Source organism: Rhinoraja longicauda, chromosome 19, assembly GCF_053455715.1.
Source record: "Rhinoraja longicauda isolate Sanriku21f chromosome 19, sRhiLon1.1, whole genome shotgun sequence".
Classification (NCBI taxonomy): Eukaryota; Metazoa; Chordata; class Chondrichthyes; order Rajiformes; family Arhynchobatidae; genus Rhinoraja; species Rhinoraja longicauda.
In genome coordinates this window covers 34,093,118-34,113,741 of record NC_135971.1, presented here as the reverse complement: position 1 = coordinate 34,113,741, position 20,624 = coordinate 34,093,118, and the positions used below count along the sequence as shown (strand labels likewise).

Genomic DNA, 20,624 nt, shown 5'->3' with positions numbered 1-20,624 from the left:
CATAACAAGCCCTGGTTGACAGCAGAACTCCGCCAGTCAAAAGATGAGGCCTACAGGAATGGGGATACAGATCTCTACAGGCAGGCCAAGTACAATCTGAGAAGAGGAATCAGAGCTGCCAAGGAAAGGTACTCTGAGAAGCTGAGGAGCCAGTGTACAGTTAATGACTCCTCTTCAGTTTGGAAGGGCTTGCAAGAAATCACCAGCTACAAGAGGAAAAACCCCTCCTTGGACAATCGTCAGCTGACCAACGACCTGAATGAGTTTTATTACAGATTCGAGAAACAGAAGCACAATCCTGGGATCCCCTTCCCCCCTCCCTCCATCATCACCACAGGTACTCACAGACTTATTCAAGTTTGCAAAGACTGGACCCTTTACTATACACAATGACAATCATACTTTAGTCCAAGACTACAGGAAATATAGATTATATTGAGACAATACACAAGAGTTACTACATTTCCACTAACATTTTGCACAAGTCAAAACTCCAAAGCTGTTAACAATGTAGAGATTTAACTTGACCTTATATCCTATTGCTTTGGTGGCAGCATTGGTTTGGAGTTGCAGGGTTTAGCCTACAATATTTGGTAATAATGTAAAGTTCACAATATCAGGATTATTCTTGCATAGACAAAACATTGGTCCACGGCCCCAACTTGAATCTGATTTTATGAATTAATTGGTCATTTTACACTTGGCCTGACATTCCTTATCAAGATTACTAGAAGGGACAACCTGCTCAGCCAATGTTACCTCAAAGTGACTGAGTGTGGTTAACATGGATTGACTTGGAACATTTCCTGAAAGATCAGCACACATTGAAATGATAACGCAATTAACTGTTATTAGATGCGCAGAGTCTTTTGCCCAGAGTAGGGAAATCGAGAACCAGAGGACATAGGTTCAAGATGAAGGGGAAAAAATGTAATAAGAATCCGAGGGGTAACTTTTCCACACAAAGGGTGGTGGGCGTATGGAACAAGCTGCCAGAGGAGGTTGTTCAGGCTGGGACTAGCCCATCGTTTAAGAAACAGTTAGACAGGTACATGGATAGGACAGGTTTGGAGGGATGTGGACCAAGCACAGGCAAGTGGGACTAGTGTAGCTGGGACATTGTTGGCTGGTGTGGGCGAATTGGGCCGAAGGGCCGTTTCCACACTGCACCACTCTATGACTGTGACTCTGTTACTGAAATTAATTAACTTGACAATCAAGTACATCGTTTGCAGCTGTTCCCATTCCTTATGCAGATACCAAGTAACCCAATCAAGATAACTCAATGTTAAGTGGCTGGAAAATGTAGAGTACTCAGTAATCAAGATCTGGAACTTTCGTGACCTTCCTTCCATTATAAAGTCAAAAGTGAGGATGTCTGCTGTTGATTGCACAATGCTCAATTTCATTTCCTCATTTATTCACTGCACCACAAGTTTTAGAGTTTACCAGCGACAAAACATACTGCAGATACGTGCCGTCTAGTCCATCAGAACATTCCAAATTCAACATCTCAAGCATAAGAACAACAAGGTCAGCAGATGTGTGGGAACCTGACCTGGGGTCCATCCTGACTTAGAAATGAATCTCAATTTATTCATAATTTTGTTTCATTTAGAGATACAGCGTGGAAACAGGCTCTTCGGCCCACCGATTCGGCACTGACCAGCGACCCCCCCCCCCCACATTAATACTATCCTCCAACACTAGGGCCAATTTACACATTTATACCATCCATTGACCATAAACATGTACGTCTTGGGAATGCGGGAGAAAACTCACGCGGTCACGGGGAGATCATACGAGCTCCATACAGACAGCACCCACAGTCGGGATCGAACCCAGGTCTCCAGTGCTGTAAGTGTTGAAAGGCAGCAACTGTACTGCTGCACCCCATAGATAGACACATAGTGCTGCAGTAACTCAGCAGGTAAGGCAGCATCTCTGGAGAAAAAGGATGGGTGATGTTTCAGGACAAGCTCTTACCTACATAGACTATTATTGTTATTGTTGCACCATTATTGTTTGTTTTTTGTGTGTACATATGAGTGCATATGTGTGTATGTATATATTATGAATATGATCTGTATATATGTGTATTTGTGAGTACGTGTATATATACACACTGATGTTTTGATTTCTTGTTTATTGTATTGTTTACAGTGTACTATGTTTACATATTCTGTTGTGCTGCTGAAAGAAAGAATTTCATTGTTCTATCTGGGACATATGACAATAAAACACTATTGACTCTTGATTCTTGAATGTACATAAAGTATCTTTGGATTCCTCTTAATCTTCTTTGCCAGAGTTGACACCAAAATTGGTTCTATATTAGGTAATGAAAATTGTTGAGTAAGATTACAAAAGAATGTTGATCAACCAGAAAGGTATGGAGATGAGGGGGTGGGAGGGGGTGGGGGGGGGGGGGGGTGGTGGTGGGGGGGGGGGTGATCGTAGGTCAGGGGGGGAAGGAATAGCAGTTGAAATTTAACTCATACAAGTGTGATTTGATGTGTTTTGGGAAGTTGAATCAGGGCTGGCCAAATCTATTGCAGGATTGTAAAGAGTGCTGTACCTCGGTGTACAATTACATAGTTCCATGAAAATGACATGATAGTTTGATAGGGCAGTGGAGGGAGTATATGTTTGAAGAATGGTCTCTACCCGAAATGTCACCCATTCCTTGTCTCCAGAGATGCTGCCTGTCCCGCTGAGTTCCTCTAGCTTTTTGTGTCTATCATCGGTTTAAACCAGCATCTGCAGATCCTTCCCACACAGAGTATATGTCATGCCTTGTTTCATCAGCCATGGCACTGAGGACTGGAGTTGGGGTGTCATGTTACAGTTGTACAGAATGTTGAATTGGCAACCATTAATCTGTCTCGGGCCTCAGCTGACTTGTTGAACAAAAGACTCCAAGGTCTGAACTCTGAAAAGAAGAAAATCAAGAAATTCAAGTTGCCACTCATCCAAGGACTGAATAACAAAACACATTTTATTTTTCCTTCTCTGGCTTGAGAACTCTAAACATTGATCTAATTTGCTTCATAGTGGAGTCCCTTTATAAAATGGCTATCCGCAGACATCTATCCTGTCCACACTGTTTCCCAAGGGCACCTCACCTATTTTAGCTCTGCTCTCAACAAGCATCAATCGCATTATCCCTCTCTCCATCTCTCTATCTATCAACTTCTCTCCATCTCATTATATCTCTCTCTATCTCCCTATCGCTCTCCATCTATTTATGTCTCCATATCTCATGCCTCAGCTTGGTCTCTCTATCTCTCATCTCTTTCATTTTTGCAAAGTGAAATCATTAATCAGTCTGATAACACTGTGGGTGACTGAATGATGTCAGAGCATCAGTCCCTGAGGCATACCCCACTGATCACAGGCTTCCAATCTAAATAAACAACCCTCCACTACCGCTCTCTGACTCCAACCACCAAACCAACTTTGTGTCCAATTGACCAGCGCACCCTGGATCCCATGTGTTCCAACCTAATGGACCAGCCACCCATGTGGGACCTTGCTGAAGGGTGGCATGGTGGCGTAGTAGTAGGACCACTACTTTACAGCGCTAGAGACCCGGGTTCAATCCTGACTGCAGGTGCTTTTCTATATGGAGTTTGTACTTTCTCCCCGTGACCTGCGTAGGTTTTCTCCAAAGTCTTAGGTTTCCTCCCACACTCCAAAGATGTACAGGTTTGGACGTTAATTGGCTTGGTATAAAAGGTAAAATTGCCAGTGTGCGTAGGGCAGTGTTAATGTGCGGGGATCACTGGTTGGTGCAGACTGGTTGATGGGCCGTAGGGCCTGTTTCCTCGCTGTATCTCTAAACTAAACTAAACATAGACAATTTTAGTTTAGTTTAGTTTAGTTTAGTTTAGTTTAGAGATACAGTGCGGAAACAGGCCTTTCGGCTGACCAAGTTTGCGTCGACCAATGATCCTTTTACTTTGACACTATCCCACACACACTAGGGACAATTTACAAGCCAATTAACCTGCAAAACTGTACGTCTTTGGAGTGTGGAAGGAAGCCGGAGCACCCGGAGAAGACCCACACGGTCACCCAACATACAAACTCCGTACAGACTGCACCCATAGTCAGGATTGAACCCGGGTGTCTGGTTGTATAAGGCAGCAAGTCTACTGCTGCCACCCCTAAGTATAGATATAGGGGAAGATAAAGCAGCCTGAAAACCATGACCACCAGATTCAAGAACAGCCTCTTCTCAGCAACCATCAGGCTCTTCCTTACCAACTATCACAGATGCAGCATAGAAAGCACACTATCAGGTTACGTCACAGCTTGGTTGAGGAATAGCTCTGCCCAAGACCACAAGAAATGACAGAGAGATGTGGATGTAGCCCCGTCCATCACACAGACCAGTCTGTCCATCATTGTCTCCATTTACACTTTCTACTGCCACAGGAAGGCAGCTAACATAGTCAATGACCTTTCTCACACTCTTGTATTTATGTATACAGCAGCAAAAACAATGCTGTTCACCATAGCTTGGTGCACATCACAATAACAAACCTCAAGCTAAACCTTAAATGGTGAATTATTGTCTAAATGGAGAGAGACTGTAAATGAGTGAAGTTGAGATGGGATCTGGGTATTCAAGTGCATGCATCAAAATAAGTCAGCAACAGGCCCAATAACCAGTGGAAAATAATGCAGTCTTTACTGCAAAGGGAATGGAGTTGAAGAATAGGGAGGTTTTATTGCAATTATGCAGGATGATAGTGAGTCCATAACTGGAATACTGCACACAATTTTAACATAAAAAAACGGTATAGGAGCATTGGATGCAGACCAGATGAAATTCACCAGATTAAGTCAAGAGATGAAAAGCTTGTCCCATCAAGAGTGGTAAACAGTTTAGGTCTGCATTCCTTGGAGTTTAGAAAATGGTGAGTGACCTTATTCACAAATGCAATACCTTTGAGGGCTTTTCATGATAGATGTTGAGATGTTTCACTGGTGGGAAAGTCTAAAAACAATGGGATACAAATACAGAATAAGGGACCAGTTGTTTAAAACAGAGGTGCCTAAAAATTATTTCTATCAGAAGGGAGTGAATCGCTGGAATTCTGTGCCCAATGGTGGTAGTGGCTAAGGCATTAGATATGCTTAAGAACAGATAGAGAAATCTTTGAATGATTCAAACAATTGAGGTTTATGGGGAAATGGAACAGAGAAGATGTATTCTACTCCTGCTATATTTTCTTGTGTTCTTGAAGGTTACCCTCATAAATAAAGTTAGAACTTAGAAACGTAGGAAATAGGAGCAGGAGGAGGCTATTTATCCCTTCGAGCTAGCACCGCCATTCATTGTGACCATGGCTGATCATCTACAATTAGTAACCTGTGCCTGCCTTCTCCCCATTTCCCTTGATTCACTAGCCCCTAGAGCTCTATCTAACTCTCTTTTAAACTTGCAACCAACATTTCAAACAGAGGGGCCTCACAGTCGCACAGCAGTAGAGTTGCTTCCTTGCAGTATCTGTGACTCAGGTTTGATCCAGACTATGGGTGCTGTCTGTACCAACTTTGTATGTTCTCTCTGTGACCACGTGGATTTTCTTCTGGTGTTCCAGTTTCCTCCCAAATACCAAAGACCTGCAGGTTTGTAGGTTAATTGGCATCTGTAAATTGTCCCATGTGCATTGGATAAAACTGGGTAGGCGGCATAGTGATGCAAGGCGTGACACGGAGGCGCAGTGGTAGAGTTGCTGCCTTACAGAGTCAGAGACCAGGGTTTGATCCTGACCACGGATGTACGTATGGAGTTTGTACTTTCTCCCTGTGACCTGCGTGGGTTTACTTCGGAGGTTCCCGCTTCCTCCCACACTCAAAAGACGTACAGGTTTGTAGGTTAATTGGCACCGAGTGTGTGTAGGATAGTGTTAGTGTGCGGGGATCACTGGTCAGTGCAGACTCGGTGGGCCGAAGGGTCTGTTTCCATGCTGTATCTCTAAACCAAACTAAACTAAGGAGCTGAGACCAACTGATCAGTGATCATCATATTGAATGGTGGGTCAAGTTTGGTGACTACTCCATGGGGCTGATAGCCTACTACTGTTCTGTTTCCTCGTGTTCTTGATGGTTCCCCTCATGGCAGCAACTAGAACTTGGAGGTCAAATTTTCAAACTGAGGAGAATTTTGGGGGGTTTTCTCCAAGAAGATAATGAATCATGGGAAGTTTCAACTGCACAGAATGTTGATTCATTACATTACTGAGAAGAATGGATTTGTTTCTTTGCGAAGCTGTGGGTTATTGGCTACAGCAAGAATGGGAAGTTGTGGTCAAGTGTAGATCAGTCATGACCTAATTGAGCTGCAGAACAGAATTTACTCATGGCCAACAAAAGCTTCATTGTTCTTGTGATTTCTACAATTAACCACGACAATCATCGCACTCTTACTTGTCTATGATTGCACTCACGTATGGTTCATGACTGGATAGCATGCAAAACATAGTATTTCACCATCTTTTGATACACATTACAATAATAAACTAAATTAAACTAAACTAAACTTTAGGGAGAAGGAAGTAAAATAATATGGCCGAGATCAGTGGATGAGTAATATGGACAAAAACATTTGTTTGGACGAGTTCTGCCAGTGACTTGTGGGCCTATTCCTGCTTCACCTTTCTAGTGTTCATGTATTTGATGTCTCTTGCTTACTGTGGTCACTGCTGTGAGTTATAACTTCTGAAACAAACGTGAATTAGTTTAGCACTATACAAGCAAAATTTTAAGCATTTTCAAAAGTGCAGACAAATCCGGTGTACTGAGGGAGAAACACAAACATCTTTGGATTGATTGAAATGATTTTGGTTAAGAGCTGAAAATGAAAATGAATAGAAATTAACATTTTGACTTTAGACTTCGGAGGTACAGCACGGAAACAGGCCCTTCGGCCCACCGAGTCCTCGCTGACTCCCCGAACACTAGTACTATGCCACAACTAATGACATTTTACAATTTATCAAAGCCAATTAAACTAAAAACCTGTACTTCTTTGAGATGTGGGAGGAAACCAGGGCACCCAGAGAAAAACAACACAGTCCCATGGAGAACGTGCAAACACCATACAGACAGCACCAGTACCCAGGATCAACCAGAGTCTCTGCTGCTGTGGGCAGCAACTCTACTGTTGTGACACTGAGGATATCGTGAATTACAAAAGCAATACTTTAGGCTCATCACCAACCATACAACCACCTGAATTCTTTATATGGTACATTGAAACAGGCCCACAAGCCTGCCCTGTCGTTCAATACAATCCCTCAGTCATTCCTGATCTGATTTAATTGGTTAGCACGCAAACAAAAGCTTCTTACTATATCATAATCATAATCATAATTTATTAGCCAAGTATGTTTTGCAATAGACAAGGAATTTGATTTGCCATACAGTCATACCAATAAAAACCACCAAGACACACAAAATACATTTTAACATAAACATCCACCACATCAACTCCTCCACATTCCTCATTGTGATGGAAGGCGAAAAACAATTCAATTTCTTCCCTTCTTTGTTCTCCCGCTGTCAGGGGCCTGCAGCCTTCTGTTGAAGGGATGATCTTGGCTCCCATAGCCGGCGGCCGGGCCCTCTGCATCCAGGCGATCAAGCTCCCACATCAGGACGATCTCAGCTCCCCCGCGCCGGACCACCTTTCTCACACTAGTGATTCCCTTTTTCTCCACTCCCATCAGGCAGAAGATGCAGAACTTAAAGGTGTAGACTCAGGAACAGCTTCTTCCCCCCTGTTATCAGGCTTTTGAATGGTCGTTCTATATGCTAGGACCCTGTCCCAATTCTCCTCTACCTCAATGTGGACTGGATTTTGTCTCTGGAACTGTTGTACTATAAAGTTGAGAGCTATATTCTTCACTCTGTATCTTGTCTTTCAGCCTGCCTATTGTACTTGTGTTTGGCTTGATTGTATTTATGAATACAGCGGCAAAAACAATGCTTTTCACCATACCTTGGTACACATCACAATAACAAACCTCAAGCTAAACCTGAAATAGTGAATTATTGTCTAAATGGAGAGAGACTGTAAATGAATGAAGTTCAGATGGGATCTGGGTATTCAAGTGCGTGCATCAAAATAAGTCAGCAACAGGCCCAATAATCAGTGAAAATAATGCAGTCTTTACTGCAAAGGGGATGGAGTTGAAGAATAGGGAGGTTTTATTGCAATTATGCAGGATGATAGTGTCCATAACTGGAATTTCTTCCCATGGTTGTCCCATCAAGAGTGGTAAACAGTTTAGATCTGCATTCCTTTGAGTTTAGAAAATGTTGAATTACCTTATTCACGCATGCAATATCTTCAGGGGCTTTTCATGATAGATGTTGAGATGCTTCACTTGTGGGAAAGTCTAAATACAATGGGATACAACTACAGAATAAGGGACCAGTTGGTTAAAACTGAGGTGCCTAAAAATTATTTTTATCAGAAGGGAGTGAATCGCTGGAATTCTGTGCCCAGTGGTGGTAGTGGCTAAGGCATTAGATATGCTTAAGAACAGATAGAGAAATCTTTGAAAGATTCAAGGAATTGAGGGTTATGGGGTAATGGAACAGAGGAGAAATACTCTACTCCTGCACAATTTTCTGATGCTCTTGACGATTACCTTAATGAATAAAGATAGAACTTGCCACCCACATTTCAAACAGAGGGGCCTCACACTGGCACAGCAATAGCGTTGCTTCCTTGCTGTTCCTGTGACTCAGGTTTGATCTTGACTATGTGTGCTGTCTCTACTAACTTTGTATGTTCTCTGTGTGACTGCATGTGTTTTCTCCGGGTGCTCCGGTTTCCTACCAAATTCCAAAGAGCTGCAGGGTTGTAGGTTAATTGGCATCTGTAAATTGTCCCATATGGATTGGATAGAACTGTGATGGCAGCACAGTGATGCAAGAGGTGACACGGAGGCGCAGTGGTAGAGTTGCTGCCTTACAGAGCCAGAGACTCTGGTTTGATCCTGACCACAGGTGCTGTATGTATGGAGTTTGTACTTTCTCCCTGTGACCTGCGTGGGTTTTCTCCGGTGGTTCCAGCTTCCTCCCACACTCCAAAAACATACAAGTTTGTAGATTAATTGGACCCAAGTGTGTGTAGGATAGTGTTAGTGTGCAGGGATCACTGGTCAGTGCAGACACGATGGGCCGAATGGTCTGTTTCCATGCTGTACCTCTAAACCAAACTAAACTAAGGAGCTGAGGCCAACTGATCAGTGATCATCATATTGAATGGTGGGTCAAGTTTGGTGGGGCTGATAGCCGACTATTGTTCTATTTCCTCCTGTTCTTGATGGTTCCCTCATGGAGGAAACTAGAACTTGGACGCCAAGGTTTCAAACTGAGAAGAAAATTGTTTTATTTTTCTCCCAGAAGATAATGATTCGTGGGAATTTTTAACTGCAGAGAGTGTTGATTCATTACGTTACTGGGAAGGATGGATTTGTTTCTTTTGGAAGTTGTGCGTTATTGGCTACAGGCAAGAATGGGAAGTTGTGGTCAAGTGTAGATCAGTCATGACCCAATTGAGCTGTAGAACAGACTTTACTCATGGCCAACAAATGCTTCATTGCTCTTGTGAACTCCACAATTAACCACGACAATCATTGCACTCTTACTTGTCTATGATGGCTCTCACGTATGGTGTGTTATGACTGGATAGCATGCAAAACATAGTATTTCACCATCTTTTGGTACACATTACAATAATAAACAAAACTAAATTTTAGGGAGAAGGAAGCAGAATAATGTGGCCTAGATCAGTGGATGAGTAATATGGACTAAAACATTGTACTTCTTGGAGATGTGGGAGGATACCGGAGCATCTAGAGAAAATCAACACTGTCACAGCGAGAACGTACAAACATCGTAGCGACAGCACTGATAGTCAGGATCAATCCGAGTCTCTGCTGCTGTCGGCAGCAACTCTACCGTTCCGACACTGAGGATATCTCGAATTACAAAAGCAACATACCTGAGAAATAGGTCCTTACTAAACGTGTAGACGCCAGTGTTGTCTATATCCACCACTATGCGCTGCACAGTTTCAATGTCCAAACTAGCTTCCAATATAACTTCTTCACAGAATTCCATTTTGAGTTGAAAGATACAACATGGAAACATGCCCTTCAGCCCAGCATATTGACCATCCAGTCACCCCATCACACTAGTTCAATGTTGTCCCACTTCCTTGTCTATTCTCTACACGAGCTAGGGGGAATTTACAGAGGTCAATTAACCAACAACCCCACACATCTGTGGAATGTGGGAGAAAACCAGAGCACCCGGAGGGAACCCAGGTGGTCACAGGCCGAACGAGCAATATCTACACAGACAGCACCTGAGGTCAGGATCTAACACAGGTCTCTGGTGCTGTGAGGCAGCAGCTCTACCAGCTGTGTACTGTGTTTGGTTTCCTTCTTTTTGTTCTGCATTAGAATGATTCAAGTCAGGATATGCAATTGGATTTATGGGTCTCCTGAACCATAAAATAACATTAGGAGCAGTTAGCAGCATAAGAATGGAGCGTTATCTGAAACGTAATTACAGTTCTAGGCAACTATGCCATATGTTATCTATTCCATTTGCTATAGCGTGCGAAAAAAACAAAGTGCTGGAGTAACTCAGCAGGTCAGGGATGGGGGGGAGGTAAGGACAGGTGTTTCACGTTGATTTCTTGCTCAGGGTTCACAATTTGCAATTATTGTATCCTTGTCTCAGACATTTTGTATTTTCATCTCTGGCCATTGCCCGATGATCTGCCGATTAAATCAACTTCCCTTCATCTGTATCCATCTATCACTTGCCAGGCTTCGTCCTGCCTCCACCTCGCTTCCAGCTATCTCCCCCGTCTGCCGTCACCTATCCTTTTTCTCCGGAGATGCTGCTCGACCCGTTGAGTTAGTCCAGCACTTTGTGTCTGTGGTCGCCTATCCATGCTCTCCGGAGTTGCTACCTGCCTGCTGAGTTTGGATCTTATAGAAACTTACAAAATTCTTAAGGGGTTGGACAGGCTAGATGCAGGAAGATTGTTCCCGATGTTGGGGAAGTCCAGAACAAGGGGTCACAGTTTAAGGATAAGGGGGAAGTCTTTTAGGACCGAGATGATAAAGTTTTTTTTCACACAGAGAGTGGTGAATCAATAAAGTGGAATTCTCTGCCACAGAAGGTAGTTGAGACCAGTTCGTTGGCTATATTTAAGAGGGAGTGAGATGTGGCCCTTGTGGCTGAAGTGATCAGGGGGTATGGAGAGAAGGCATGTACAGGATACTGAGTTGGATGATCAGCCATGATCATATTGAATGGCGGTGCAGGCTCGAAGGGCCGAATGGCCTACTCCTGCACCTATTTTCTATGTTTCTGAGTTCTACCAGTGTCTTTCTTTATTGTAAATCGGCATCTGCACCTCCTCGTGTCTCCATTGCAGTGAATTGTTCGTGCTGGTCCAATGACGTCGCTCGACAACCGGTGACGATGAGTCGTATATTTATTCTGATTGCATGGTGAGGTCCTGCTTTGATGGACTGTTGTTGAGGTTTGGTTCAGTCGCTGCTCTTGACTGTAAGAGGTAGTGCGCGGAATGGTTCTGTTCCTCTTGCTGAGTTTCTTCCGCGTACAAGAGGCTCTAGCCGGTAAGTTAACGATTCTCGTTTTATTCGCTACTGGCTAAAGTGTCTTGACTGTTTCTCAATCTGGACAGGCGGTTTAAAAAATCGCGCATTATACATTCAGTCTGAGGTTCATGCGAACGTTAAAAGTGTTTAATCACCCTGTTTCAGGACAATCCAGACTGGAGTTTCTGCTTTGATTTGCACCATTCCCGGTTTCCTTTGTGTAAGAAGGAACTGCAGATGCTGGTTTAAACTGATTTTAACTCGTGTAAAACAAACAGGTGCGACGCGGTTTGAAACAAAAACATCTTTGATTTCAAGTTATTGTTGTAAGAAATGGGATTACGATGTGGGAGAGGCGGGAAACAGGAAAGGCCGTTGTTTGACAGGATCAAGTTCCAGATTATGGCCAAATGTCGGAAGAGGACGAGGCACAAGCACAACGCAAAGTCAGTAAAAGATCAACACACACTCTGCATTTTGTTATTGACTGAGCGATAACTCCAAACGTGCCGTGCCGCCAGATTAGTAAGAAAGTCAAAGGTCACAGGGAGAAGATAGGAGAATGGGGTTAAGAAGGAAAGGGAGGTCAGCCATGATTAAATAAATGGTGGCGTAGACTCGATGGGCTGAACAACCTAATTCTTCTCCTATGACTTTTGAAGTTATGAATAGTTAGTACCAAGTGCTCATGAACATGAGGGATGCTCTTTTTTTCTTCTCCCCAGACTGGTGTGGCTGGAACCAAAATTCACAGTTTAAAAATAAGGGTTTAAACATTCTTATGGCACCAAAACACGGTGACAATTGTGTATTGCCTCGGTTAGGTCTGCTATATGATTTTACCGAGTTGTTGATGAAACAAAGTATTTCTGTACCTAGCTGCATGTGAAAATAAATACCAATGAATCACTGAATTCAGTGTAGTAATGAGATGAGATCTTTTCACCCAGAGGGTAATTAGTCTTTCAAATTCTCTGCCCAAGAAGGCTGTGGGCATTCAGTCAATCAGGTGCGTGAGGCAGGGATAGGAAGATGCTTGGATACAAAAGGAATCGTAGGTTAGTTCGGAAAAATGGTGTTCTGCTACAGGATCAGTTATGATCTTATAGAATATCAGTGATTGGGGACAAAGGATGAATGGCACCCTTTAGCTTGTGTTATGTTTGTTCACACTCCACAAGAGTATCAAGAAGGAGAGAGTGTCAAGAGTGTTCAATTGTCATGTTATGACTACAAAACAATGAAATTCTTGCAGCAGCACAGCAGACCTGTAAGACAATACAGACAGATAACATACTAAACGTTCAGTAAATTGATAATCCCAATACTTATGCAAAAACACCTTGAATGCTTAGTTCAGCCAAAGACAGTCCATTGGTCTGCAAGGTCCAACTTGACACATTACCTTTCCATGCTTACCAGCGATGACGCCTGATCTGCTGAGTTACTCCAACAATTTGTCTTTATTTTGTTCATTATTCATAGTTGAGTTTAGTGTAGTTCATTGTTCAATATGGGAAGAATTTAATAATCTTGCAATCGCATTCAAGCACGCATCTATGGAGCCATACGAAACAATGACATTCTTCTTCGATGGTAATAATCTAAATTGGTGAAAGGAGAAACAGACAAAGATATAAAGAATAACATATTTATAGCAGTTCCAATGTGGGAAAATGCTACAATGAGATTTGTAAGCACATTATTTTGTAAAATTTTACTTTGAGCAGTGTCATGGCATTACATGACAATTAGCAAAATAAACATTTAAGGTGCATCGTGAAGGAAGAATAAGAGGTCGGGATATTTAGGGAGCAATTCTACAACTTAGGCCTGCTCTTCAGATGAAGTACTTATATTTGTGAATAATCAAGAAGTTACACTACCCCGTTCATCATGGGGACTGACCTCCCCCCATCGAAGGGATCTATACGAGATGCTGCCTCAAAAAGGTAGCCAACATCATCACCCTGGCCACGCTCTCATTACCTCCTACCATGGGGAAGAAAGTATAGGTGTTTGACAACCATGAACTCCAGGTTCAAGAATAACTTCCATCACCATCACGCACTTGAACACTACACAACACCAACCTCAACTGTGAAATTCTATGGACTGTCTTTGGTTGCACCAAGGACTTTGAGATTTTGTTTGTATCAGTATTGAGGTTAGTAATATATTGATTTTATTTTTGTTGGTTTTATTGCGTATTTTCTTTGTGTATTGTGTGTACAGACCTGTTATCCTGCTCGAAGTAAAAATCTTTGTTCCATTTCTGTGTGTGTGTGTGTGTGTGTGTGTGTGTGTGTGAATACACACGCGCACACACACACACACACACACACACACTTTTTGGTGTCGGGGAAACAGACATAGATTTTTCTTTAAACACAGTATATATATATATATATATATATATATGACAATTAAGCACAACTCTTGACTAAAACACAAACGCTGGGGAACAATGCAGGGGGAGGAGCGATGTAGGAAGGAACTGCAGATGCTGGTTTGAACCAAAGATGGTCAAAAAAAGCTGGAGTAACTCAGCGGGTCAGACAGCGACTCTGGAGAAAAGGAGTAGGTAACGTTTCGGGGCAAGACCATTCTTCAGACTGATAATCAGGGGAGAGCGAAATGAGAGATACAGATAGTGGTATAGAGAGATATAAGAACAAATGAATGCAAGATATGCTTTGAATGAAAGAGCTGTTGGTCTTAGATATTTAATTGCAGCTCCTCAGAGTTTAAGGTATGAATATTTTTCAATCAGAAAGATGATGAGTGAATGGGATGGAGCAAGTTAGCACAATGATGTCAAAGTCTGAAGAAGGGCCTAGACCTGAAACATCACCCATTACTTCTCTCCAGAGATGCTGCCTGTCCCGCTGAGTTACTCCAGCATTTTGTGTCCATTGCTAAGTGCTGGAGTAACTCAGCCGGTCAGGCAGCATCTCCGGAGAACATGGGTAGGGTCTAGAGACTGGAGAAGGGGTCTTGACCCGTAACATCTATCCATCATCACATATCCATGTTCTCCAGTGATGCTGCTTTACCCGCTATGTTGCTCCAGCACTTTGGGTCTCTCTTTGTAAACCAATATTTGTACCTTGTTTCTACAATGTAAATTGACTGTCATTTGTAGGTAATGATAGAATCTGGTGAGAGATGATGGGAATTTGGGAAGAATAAGAATGGGTTGGTCGAGAGTAAAGAGAATTTAATTGTCATTATACTGGCAATGGAACAATGAAATTCTTATGCACATATTAAATATACACCAGTCCGTGATGGAATAAATTAATATTAGTAATACCAGGTAACCAGACCATAATAGTGCAAAAACAAAATACCCTTACTGCAACCAAAATAAAGTCCATAGCAGGTCAGAGTTGTTGAGGTAAGGTTGTGGTTAGTGTTGTGCAGTGTTTAAAAGCCTGCTGCTGGTGAGAAAAAGCTGTTGGAGCTCACAGTTCTCAGACTCTCTAACCTCAAAGGTAGTTCATTGGTATTTTATTTGTGGCATGTACCAAGGAACAGTGAAATTCATTTTTGTATACAGTTTAGTACAAGTATCACTATAGATAAGCCCTTAGATACATCTTAGATAAGCATTTCAGATACAGTACAAGTGTATAGCAGTAATACGCTGAGACAGTATACAGTGTCACCAGTTTTTGGTGCCATTTTCAAGTCCCAGTTAGTGTAAGTACAGGGTTCTTGCCCTGACCATGAGGCCCATTGTCCCAGCGTTGTTGCTGGGTCAGCCTGGCCAAGCGAAGCTGTGGTGTCCTCTACTGCTGCAGGGCACAACTGGTCCATGCGCCCTGCCTCTTGGAGCGGCACCTGGAACAGTCAAGCCCCAGGCTGCTGCAGGGCCTCCAGTGCCCACTCCACCATAGAGGCAGTGCACTCCCTCCTGCAGGCAGTCTGCCTATAAGCCATCCATCTGACTCCTTCCACTCTGGGTGGGCGAGCCGGGCCTTCCAGTTGGGTCCTCTATCCTCGGTCCACAGCGATCAGGAACTCGGCCCATGATGGATGGACCAGATCTTCCGGGCAAATTCCCGGTCCAGGGTGGCCGGCCCTGAGAGTATGGCCAGGGTGGTGTGGGTCTCTGATGATATTAGCTGTCTTTCTGAGGCAGCACCTCCTGTAGATCCATTCAATAGTGGGATGGAATGGTATGAAGTGAGTGCATCATGGTCAGAATGGACTCTGGTGGCTGAAGGGTCTGTTTGTGTGTCTCTGTGACTCTATGTGTGGATAATGCTTCGAAAGTGTAAGAGTACGCGAAGGGGCATTCTAAATAATGGGATGCACGTATCATTGAAAACAGGGCCCTCAATGTATTGATTTGTAAAATGCTAAATCATCATTTCATTGCAGGGGACTAGAGTTTAATGGTCGGCAATCCAAATAAACACTTGTTCATGTCGATGGAGAGTTTTGCAGACTGCTCCGATTACAATAAATTAATACATAAAGGAAGTGGGGTAGATACATGAATGTATATTCCTCCTATCCAGAGATGCTGCCTGCTCCGCTGAGTTACTCCAGCATTTCGTCTCTCACTTTGGTGTAATTCAGCATCTGCAGTTCCTCCGTCCCCAGATACAAGAAGGGTCCTGACAATGGGTTCTGTTTGTATGGAGTTTATACGTTCTCCCTGTGACCATTCGGGTTTCCTCTGGGTGCTCCGGTTTCCTCCCACATTCCAAAGATTTGTGGGTTTATTGGCCTCTGGAAATTGCCCCTACTGTGCAGGATGTGAAACAGGGAGAACATAGAACTAGTGTATGGGTGATTGATGGTCAGCGCAGACTGAGTGGGCGGGAAGGCCTGTTTCCATGTTAATAAAGATTGGTGAGCATGATACCTGAATTCAAACGTTACAGAGAGACAAACACATTTTAGTTTGTTCAGACAGGAACACCCAAGAATGTTTTTATTCGAAGAGAACAACAAAGTGATAAATTTTAGGTTTAGATTTAGAGATACAGCGCGGAAACAGGCCCTTCGGCCCACCGGGTCCGTGCCGCACAGCGATCTCCGCACATTAACACTATCCGACCACACTAGGGACAATTTTTTGTTAACATTTCCCAGTCAATTAACCGACATACCTGTACGTCTTTGGTTTGCAGGTACAAAGTCCAACAGTGAGCAATGCTTAATCTAATCTTATACTTAGAACATTGTAGAAGTAGGGCATTCAGCACAGGGAGGCTATCTCATTAGGGGGGGGGGGGGGACGAGAACAAAGGGGGAACTGCGGGGGTGGGAGCGCCACTGAGAACGAAGGGGGAACTGTGGGGATGGGAGTGCCACTGAGAACGAAGGGGAACTGTGGGGATGGGGTCTGCTGCCATGTGCGGCAGCAGGCAGTGGATAGGATCGTTCGGTACTTTTGTAACTTTGTCTGCGCCAACACATGGCGACGCTTGTGTACTGCCCAGGTTCACTTTAGTTCATTGTCATGTGTACCGAGTTACAGTGAAAAGCTTTTTGTTGCATGCTAACCGGTCAGTAGAAAGACAACACATAATTACAATCAAAGCATTTGCAGTTTAGAGATACATGATAAGGGAATAATGTTTAGTGCAAGGTGAAGCCAGCAAAGTCCGGTCAAGGTTAAGCCGAGGTTGTATGGAAAACAAAGCATTTCACTATACCCAGGTACCCTAGGTACGTGGCAATAAAATATCATTCCTTCATTCTTTCATTCATCAGTCCTACCCCCCCCCCCCCCCCCCGTCCCCAACTTATTTTCCATAACCATGGAACACTGTCACACATGACCGCCAATGCTCCTTTGATTTTTTTCCTCATTAACCTGTGATGAGCTGGTTAATGGGTTTTGTGAAGTACAGCACATTGGTGCAATGGTAGAGTTGTTGCCTCATAGCGCCAGAGACCCAGGTTCAATCCTGACCTCGGGTCCATCTGTCGAGTTTGCACGGTTTCCTCCCACACCCCAAAGACATGCAAGTTTGTAGGTTAAATGTAAAATGCCCCTGGTGCGTAAGTAGTGGACGAGAAGGTGGAAAGACTAGGGTGAATGGGAGATCAATGGTCAGTGTGGACTCAGTGGGCCGAAGGGCCTGTTTCCATGCTGTAAATCTAAACTAACCTAAAAACTAATAAAATTACTGATGTATTGCAAGTGGCTGGATTCAAAACTACTGAAGACGGGTCCTGACTGAAAATGTTACCTGGCCATTCCATCCACAGATGCTGCCTGGCTCACTGAGTTCCTCCAGCATTTCATTGCTCAAGATTCCAACATGTCTCTATGTAAACTACTTGTTTGAACAACACTGTTTGTTATTTTTGTGATATTTTAGCTGTAGAATTGCATGCCAAAATGTTCATAGTTTGCAGAGTTGAAAATGATAGTAATTCATTAATGCATGCAGGAATAGTAATAAAAATGCAGAAAATGTTGGCAATATGCAGCAGGTCAGGCCACATCTGTGGGAAGGAAAGCAGAGCTAATGTTTCAGGCCAGAGACCCTTCAGGACTGGGAAGGAGGAAAAAGAAGAAACGAGGAACTGAAGATGCTGGTTAACAAAAAAAAGAAACAGTGCTCGAATGACTCAGTGGGACAGGCAGCACTACTGGAGAACGTGGGATGGTGATGATTCGGGTCGGGACCATTCTTCAGACTGATTGTGGGGCAAATAAAGTTGGAAGAGAGGAGGGGCAGGACAAAGTATGGCAGATGATAGATGATAGATACCACAACGAGAGAGCAGCCCAGAACTATCTGCCTCATTGGTGACCCTCGGACTTTCTTTGATCGGACTTTACTGGCTTTACCTTGCACTAAATGTTGTTCCCTCATCATGTATCTCGACACCTTTAGTGGTTTCATTGTAATCGTGTATTGTCTTTACGCTGACTGGTTAGCACGCAACAAAAGTTTTTCGCTGTACCTCGTTACACATGACAATAAACTAAACTAAAATGTTGTAGAGAGGGTTTTCCGACAGGCAAATGATTGGACAAAGGCCAGAGAAGAAAAGGGATTAACGAGTGGTGAATTGTGAAAATAGAGGAATGGATAAAGGTGACGGGGGAAGGCAGAGGTAGATGCAAGTTAAGATGGGGCACAGGGGAGGGGAAGAAATGAGGGGTTAGGTTTACAATCTATTTGTAAACACAGAACAATGCTGCACAAGGCAGGATGTAGAGGAAGGAACTGCTGATAACCAAAGAAAGACACAAAAAGCTGAAGTAACTCAGTGGGCCAGGCAGCGTCTCTGGAGAGAAGGAATGGGTGACGTTTCGGGTCCAGACCCTTCTTCGCCCATGAGATCTAGGCCGACTGTGATGCCTGTTTAAATTAATTCCACGTCACCATGTGGTCTATACCCCTCTATTTCCTGCCTGCTCATGTGTGTGTGTCTGTAAATCCACAAAAATTGTGCTGTAGTATCGGCATTCACGTATCCTAGGAGTGTGTTCCAGGCACCTACCATTTTCTGTGTCCCAAAGTAGCCTCTTTTGCATCGGCATAGACTAGACGACCATTTAAAAAAGCACTTGCATTCTGTCTGTCAATGCCTGCTGGAACTCCCAGCTGCTAGCCCTTTTAACTCTCCTTCCCATTACCAGACCGACCTTTCTGTCTTTAGCTTCCATTGCCAGAGTGAGGACACATGCAATCTGGAGGAACAGCACTCCATATTCTACTTGGATAGCTTACATTCCAATGATATGAACATTGAATTTTTCAATTTGAGCCAATACCCTCTCCTTCCTCCCCTCTCCCGCCCCCACCCCCACCCTTCACCCCACTTCCGCACTTTCCTGTCCACCCTGATGTGCACCTATTTCTCCCACTACCTCCCACCCTCCCAGTCACTCAATTCCTTTTCCCTTTGATTACGCATCCCCCCATCTCACTTCTCTCATTGTACTTTCATCCCCATCTTTCTCCTCCCCCTGTCTCCTTCCAACTATAGCCCTTCCCCTGGCTTTAGATTTTGCTCATCTTATCTCGTTACCTGACACCCTTTGCCTCCTGTCTAAGAAGGAACTGCAGATGCTGGTTTAAACCGACACAAATTGGTGGAGTAACTCAGCGGGACCGGCAATATCGATGGAGGGAAGGAATGGGTGACGTTTCCAAACATCACCCATTCCTTCTCTCCAGAGACGCTGCCTGCCCTGCTGAGTTACTCCAGCATTTGGTGTCTATCTTAGGGGTATAGGTAGGATAGAGATTTTTCACCGCGGTAGTTATCTGGAATGAGCTGCAGGGGAGATGATGGACGCAGATATAATCACTATGTCTATAAAACATTTGGACTTTTGGTAGGAAAGACAGGGAGGGATAAGGGCATAAATCATGTAAGTGTAGATATGCAACACAGTCAGCGTTGTTGTGTAGATAAGTGTAGACAAGATGGGGCAAAAGGTCCTGTTTGTATGCTGCACGATTCAGTATATTTTACGATTCTTTCTGTGGTTTTCATGTTGCTATCTCTATTAACCAGAATAAGCACTGAAAATGACTATCAAGCAGTATACACTGGAGAGAACACGGCCTAAACCAAAGGAAGTGTGATAAGTAAGATACGTTATTTAGTTTTTTTTAGTTTAGTTTAGATATTTAACGGGGAAACAGGCCCTTCGGCCCACCGAGTCTGCACCGACCAGCGACTAACCCGCACACTAACACAATCCTACGCACACTATCCTCTGCACACAAGGGACAATTTTACACATTAACCAAGCCAATTAACCTACAAACCTGTACATCTTTGGAGTGTGGGAGGAAACCAATAATCTTGGAGAAAACCCATGCAGTTCACAGAGAGAAGAGAATTGGCCTCCACTGCCTTCTGAGGTAGAGAATTCCACAGATTCACAACTCACTGACTGAAAAAGTTTTTCCTCATCTCAGTTCTAAATGGCCTAACCCTTATTCTTAACCTGTGGCCCCT

At 43.6% G+C, this 20,624-nt stretch overlaps 1 protein-coding gene across 1 annotated transcript in view; it reads left to right on the top strand.

Moving 5' to 3' along the window:
* The first annotated feature begins 11,635 nt into the window (after positions 1-11,635).
* Positions 11,636-20,624, top strand: part of LOC144602960 (class I histocompatibility antigen, F10 alpha chain-like) — a 31,930-nt gene continuing 22,941 nt past the window's right edge. Inside the window, exon 1 of the mRNA XM_078416082.1 lies at positions 11,636-11,687. Within this exon, the coding sequence (XP_078272208.1) occupies positions 11,636-11,687 (52 nt within the window). The remainder of the gene's footprint in view (positions 11,688-20,624) is intronic.